The sequence below is a fragment of the Aotus nancymaae genome, unplaced genomic scaffold (assembly GCF_030222135.1).
Source record: "Aotus nancymaae isolate 86718 unplaced genomic scaffold, 86718_ANA_hifiasm-v0.15.2.pri h1tg000008l, whole genome shotgun sequence".
In the NCBI taxonomy this organism is placed as follows: Eukaryota; Metazoa; Chordata; class Mammalia; order Primates; family Aotidae; genus Aotus; species Aotus nancymaae.
The window spans coordinates 36,902,386-36,909,131 of NW_026988419.1; the positions used below are offsets into that span (position 1 = coordinate 36,902,386).

Genomic DNA, 6,746 nt, shown 5'->3' on the forward strand with positions numbered 1-6,746 from the left:
ATTACTGGCAAATAAAATACTCAATATAAGACAATTTTCCAAATACCGATGCTCACCACCTAAGCACTAAAATTTAGAACCTTAAAAATAGTTTTGCATAAGAATTTTCCTTAAAAATATGTCTACTTCTCTATTTTGTATAACAGAATCTTTTAAACATAATTTGACCCACTTGATTTGAACTAACATCAATTATTAATACTATTATGTCACGGAATATTGAGGTTTCAGGCCACTGCCAGAGTATATTGAGTTAGTAGTTCTGATTCTTCCACTGTTTTTAGCTGCAAATTTTTAGTCCAACAGCTTTTAGCAGCCACCTACTTCATATTTCCCAATCTGCTATCTACTAAAACAAGCTGAAATGAAAGTTTAAGGTAAAATTAGATGAGCAGACTTATTAATAACTTTTTATTTTAAATACAACTTTAGATTAAAAGGCCTTTGCATGAAAGTGTCCACTTAACTACAGTATAGGGGCAGCCACAAGTGATAACTATTTCCTTCCTGGCTCACAGAGCATTTATTTTTTATTTCTAGTTTTATGACAGTATTGAGGTAAAAGGAAGTCTTAATGTCATATAAGGGCAGAGACTTTCACTTGAATTCAATGTGGCATATTTTTAAAGTCTCCCTACTACATAGTCACATATTTCCTTCTTCAAATGTTTCTTTTCATTCTCTCTTTCAGCTTTCTTGATCTCTCTTGTGCAATTCCAACACCTCCTCCACCCTCCATCTTTTTGTCTTACCTCCTGAATTTTTAGGTTCATTTTACGTTTTGTGGTCTTCAGTTCCTCTTCAATAACGGCTGCATTCTTCTAAAAGTAGAAGGAGAAAAGGTTCTAAATAATCTGAAATGACAGGAAAGAATTGTCTATAGGTATTATCAGATCAAATCAGGTTTTTTTTCTGGCAACCTATACATACATGCCATTTTTAATATGGTTATAACCTTTGTTATAAGCCTGAAGTAATTATTACCATGAGTTAATTAGCAGGAAGGTTATTTTATTATATATAAGGTTATCTTATTATATATGCATATTATATATACATGATTTCTATAATTTCCTCTTTTATATCATAAAGTGATTAATTGCACCCACCTCCTATATAAAATTCAGTAATTAGCAGATAATCTGGTAATCGAAAGATATTTTACTTACAGGGTAAATTCTTAATTTTTTTTAAGAACTCTATTTTTTCCACCTTCAAATATTATTCATGCTTACGAGCTGAGGATGAAAAAGACAGCTTTCCCTATTTATTCTCTTTCTTTTTTAAGATGAATGGCACCACAATCTCAGATGTAAAACCTCAGAGCCATCTTTGCCTTCCTTACTGCCATCAGTTCCTCCCAGTACCATATTCTAACATATCTTTTTTTTTTTAAAGAATATTCTTCTTTCTTTTCAAAATGACACAACTGTAGATCAGAACTAATTTGGCTCATGCCTCAAATAATGCCATGGATTCCTAATTGGTTTCCCTGCCTCCAATTTCTCTCCCTATTTTCAATATCCTGTAATACTGCTAAATTTGTTTTCCTGTTTTCATTATGTCACTTCCATATCAAAAATCTTAATCTTTCAAGTAGTTGGGGTTGATCCTATGGGGAGTGCTGTCTTGAAAGGATCAACCCCAACTACTAATTATTAATGATTTTGAGCTGCTCTATAATGTCATTGCTAGCTGATATCCAACTTATTTCCCACAAACAAATCCTCACTCTTGAAAGGCTAGTTTATACATTTCCCCTAGCTGTAACCAGTAGAAACATCTGGGTTCAAACCTGAGTAACAAGAAGACGACAGGCATGTGCGATCTTAGACAAGTGATTTCTCCCAGGGACCCAGTACTATCATTGTTAAAAAATAGGGACAGTAGCCGGGCGCGGTGGCTCACGCCTATAATCCCAGCACTTTGGGAGGCCGAGGCGGGTGGATCACGAGGTCAAGAGATCGAGATCATCCTGGTCAACATGGTGAAACCCTGTCTCTACTAAAAATACAAAAAATTAGCTGGGCATGGTGGCGCGTGCCTGTAATCCCAGCTACTCAGGAGGCTGAGGCAGGAGAATTGCCTGAACCCAGGAGGCGGAGGTTGCAGTGAGCCGAGATCGTGCCATTGCACTCCAGCCTGGTTAACAAGAGCAAAACTCCATCTCCAAAAAAAAAAAAAAAAAAAAAAAAAAATAGGGACAGTAATACCCTACTTCCCAAGGTTTTGCAAAGATTAAACAAAATAACACGTTGATCATCTATTATGTTGCCTAGCCCATGAAGGGAGAACAACATTGTCAGTTTCTTTTCCAAGGAGTCCTTATTCTTTGCTGCCTCTGCGTATGCTCCTTGAAATTTCCTCACCCCTATACTTTGCTTCTAAAGGTCCTATCCCTTTCCTGAAGCTTACTTAATCTATTCTAGATAGGGTATCCTCACCCTCTCAAAAATGTCTGAACACAAAGCCCTTACTTGGCAATATTCACTTTTTGTCCTATACTATACTGTAACATTTCCTATAATCCTATTTTTCCCTTATTGAATTTTTCATGCTGTGGCGTGTTCTCCCAATGAGCATAAGAGTTCCTGAAGAGCACAGGCTCTATCTCATACCTCTGGACCCTTACCATCACTTGTATGGGGTAAGCGTTGTATAAATAATCAATCACGGACAGCACATGGTAGTTTAGGTTATCAATGCAAATGTCATAGGCCAAGAGTCCTCAAATCAACATGCCAAATGTCAAATGCCGAGAATCTTCATGTAAACATCACCTATTTTTAAAAGTCAGTGTCATAGGTCTGTTGCCTCCTCCAGCTAACACATAACAGTACATACTTCAGGACTCTAGACTCAAACCTTTGTTTGCGAGGCAATCTCCAGAGTGGCAGTCAACCTTTGCACCTCGTCTTGTGCCTTGTCTTCTTCCTCTTTTACAGCTCTCAGTTGCTGGCGCAAATTCATAACTTCGAGATGCAACAGCTTCAGGTCCTTAGAATGCTTGTCCTGTATTGTATTCAGTCGATCTTTCAGAAAAGCTACCAGACAGCACAGGAGGGGCATCGAGCAATAGAAAGTCAGTAAAGGAAATCAAGCACCTACACAGGACCAAATTTCTGATGATTCTTATCTCTATACCTGTTTTCTGAGGATTCAAATCCTTTTCAGTTTGCAGGCGAAAGATGTTCATCTTCAAGGACTGAATGAGGCTTTCAAGACGGCACATTCGATTTACTAGAAACTCACAGTTCTTCCATAAAATGTCAGTTTTTCCTGCACAAATTACTTCATTTTGGATAGGACTGATGACTTTCTGGCTCTCCAGGTCTTCTAAACAGCTTGGAGTTTCCAACTGGCCTCTGGAAAAAGATCCCAATATAACAATATTATGCAATGCAATTTCTACTACAGTAATCCCAACAATTGAGTCAATGTAACATTTCCAGTAAGAATAACTGGAGAGTGACATCACCAACATGGCAGGCCTCTGACTCTCCCTCAATGTAGGGATATACTATCTATACATCTGTGTATAGATATACACAGATCTATTCCCTCTGAGACAAAGAAACAAGTTGAGAGACTCTTCTGTACCTGGCAACTGAGAAAATACTCACATTGACTAGGTAAGAAAAGCTGAGGCACACTCAGGCCCAAACCCCACCCCAGGCACTGTAGGAAAGTATCCCCAACACCCACCCTCTCCCTGAGGAGAGAAGGGTTTGGACTACATATTTAGAGTCCTAACTCTAAGATTCCCCACAGTGTGGCTCTTGATTCACCTGGCTCTAGGAGCAGAAGGGATTAGGCATACATGAGTCTCCCTAGACCACAGAACAAAGAGGTGATTATACATGGGTGTGTAAGCATTTACAGAGGCTTCAGCCCCCAGGATCAGGGTAGAGAAGGGACTAAAACTCAAAGCTCCCAGTTTCTGTTTGGAAGAGGTTTGCCAGTGTACTCTATCAACTGCTGCTGTTAAGAGTTGAGCTTCATACAAGCCTGCACCAGAGAATTAACCGGGCTGACAAACAGTAACCTTTGGCAGCCTGAAAGGGAGCCTGGCAGCCCCCAAACCTATTCCCCTGGCTCATTCCATCAATAACTCCGCTCTACCAATTCCTCCTGGAAAAAGTTTTTCCATGCATCAAGTGCCCCAACTTTTAAAACTTCTACTTGAGGGACTGCATCCTAAATATCCTAGCTCTAGGGGTAGCAAGGATTAGGAATACAAGACTCTCATATGAGACTCACAGATTGCAATACCAGGAGGTGGTTTTAAACAGGAGTGTAAGCAGTTTCAGGGACTACACCTCTTGGAAGCAGTGAAGATAAAGTGCTAAAACACATAGTTTTGTTTTTGTCTGAAAAGGATTTCTCTGTACATTCTTCCAGTGAATAATTGATGGTCTGGCTTCTAACTAATTTACATCAGGGAGTTAATGGGGCAGGCAAACAATAAACCTCCGGTAGCCTAAATGACAGCTTGGTACTTGCCAAGACTTCTCCCCTAGCTTGCCCCAGTGATAACGCCAAGTCTACAGAAGTTTCCTATACGTAGTTTGTCCACTCATCAAGTGTCATAACTTCTACAGCTCTCATACAAGGACTGCCTCCTTAGACATCCAGCTCTGGCTCTGCATTTCCAAGTATCTTTAGGCCACAGAAAATAAAGAGGTAGATATACAATGGGCCCACTTCCAGTGGCCATATCCTCAGAAGATGCAGTCTGAATGACAGTACTACAGGTATTTGCCACAGAGCTTCTCCCTGGCTTAGAGAAAAGAGAGAAAAATGCCTGCCTTTGCACAGATAGATAATGCCTGCTTTAGTGCAATAAGGGATAAATACCTGCTCTCGGCTTCACCCTGAGGATAGAAGGAACTGGAACATGCATCTAACACCCCAACATTTTCAGCTGCATCTAGAGAGCATGGCTTCTGTCTTACCGCTCTCATGGTACTAACAAGACTTGGCATATCTTAATCTTCTGGGGCCACCAAAAATAGAGAGATCAGATTGTACAAATACAGATATTTGAGAGATGTATTATAATTTCTGGCTGTATGAATTGGTAAGATCTCCTACACAAGGGCCAGTTTGACAAGACTGGGAGAGGTTACTGTCTTACTCAATCCACAGAAACGAACACAGAGTTAAAAAAAAAAAAAAAAAAAAAAATGAAGACATAGGAAAATGTTCCAAATAAAAGAACAAGATAAATCTCCAGAAACCAATCCTACTGAAATGGAGATATGTGGTTTATCCAAGAAGGAATTCAAAATAATGGTCATAAAGATGCTCACCAAGGTCAGGAAAATAATGCAAGAACAAACAGAATTTCAACAAAAGAGAATAAGAAAGTATAAAAAAGTACCCAACAAGTCATATAGTGAAGAATACTATAATAGAACTGAAAAAATTCAATAGAGGGGCTCGATGACAGACTATATCAAGTGGAAGTGAATAAGTAAACCTGATGACAGGTCACTGAAAATCATCCAACATGAGGAGCAGAAAGAAAAAAATGGAAATGAGTAAAGATAGTTTATGGAACTTATGAGATACCATCAACAGAACAATATGCCCATGATCAAAAGTGCAGAAGAGAAAGTAAAAGAAATGGAAAACACATTCGAAGAAATAACAAAAACACTTCCCAAGCCTGGAGAAGGATATAGAAATCCAGATCCAAAAAGCCTAAAGGATAACAAATAAGATGAATTCAGAGTTTCATAGTCCCATACTTAGACACATACAGTTTAGACGTTTGTCCCCTCCAAATCTCATGTTAAAAAGTGATTCCCGGGCCGGGTGCGGTGGCTCATGCCTGTAATCCCAGCACTTTGGGAGGCCGAGGCGGGTGGATCACGAGGTCAAGAGATCGAGACCATCCTGGTTAACATGGTGAAACCCCGTCTCTACTAAAAATACAAAAAATTAGCTGGGCACGGTGGTGAGTGCCTGTAATCCCAGTTACCCAGGAGGCAGAGGTTGCGGTGAGCCGAGATCAGGAGAATTGCCTGAACCCAGGAGGCAGAGGTTGCGGTGAGCTGAGATCGTGCCATTGCACTCCAGTCTGGGTAACAAGAGCGAAACTCCGTCTCAAAAAAAAAAAAGTGATTCCCACTGTTGGAGGTAGGGCCTGGTGGGAGCTGTTTGGGTCATGGGGCAGATCACTTATGAGTGGCTTGGTAATGAGTGAGTTCTCACTTTTAGTTCACACAAGAGTTGGCTGTCTAAAGGAGCGTGGCATTTCCTTCTCTTTCTCTCATTCCCTCTCTTACCATGTGACTCACCTGCTCCCCCTTTGCCTTCCACCATGATTGTAAGCTTCTTGAGGCCCTCATTAGAAGGTAAACAGATACCGGTGCCATGCTTTTATAGCCTGCAGAACTATGAGCCAAATATATGTCTTTTCTTGATAAATTACCCAGCCTCAAGTATTCCCTTATAGCAACACAAAATAGACTAACACAGAAAGTTGGTAACAGAGAGAAGCATTGGTATAAAGATACTTGAAAATATAAAAGCAGCTTTGGAAATGGGTAATGGGCAGATATTGGAAGAGTTTGGAGGACTGAGAAGAACACAGGAAAACAAGAGAAAGTGAAACTTATTAGAGACTTAAGTGGTTGTAACAAAAATGCTGCTAGATATGTAGACAGAGGACAGGCTGATGAAGTCTCAGATAAAAATGAGGAAGTTATTGGAAAATAGAGTAAAGGACACCCATGTGA

At 39.8% G+C, this 6,746-nt stretch overlaps 1 protein-coding gene across 1 annotated transcript in view; it reads right to left on the reverse strand.

Moving 5' to 3' along the window:
- Positions 1 to 3,355, reverse strand: part of CCDC150 (coiled-coil domain containing 150) — a 74,071-nt gene extending 70,716 nt beyond the window's left edge. The window contains 3 exon segments of the mRNA XM_064373218.1: positions 753 to 821; positions 2,866 to 3,044; positions 3,145 to 3,355. Of these exon segments, the coding sequence (XP_064229288.1) occupies positions 753 to 821; positions 2,866 to 3,044; positions 3,145 to 3,232 (336 nt within the window). The 5' untranslated portion in view covers positions 3,233 to 3,355.
- Positions 3,356 to 6,746: the final 3,391 nt, after the last annotated feature.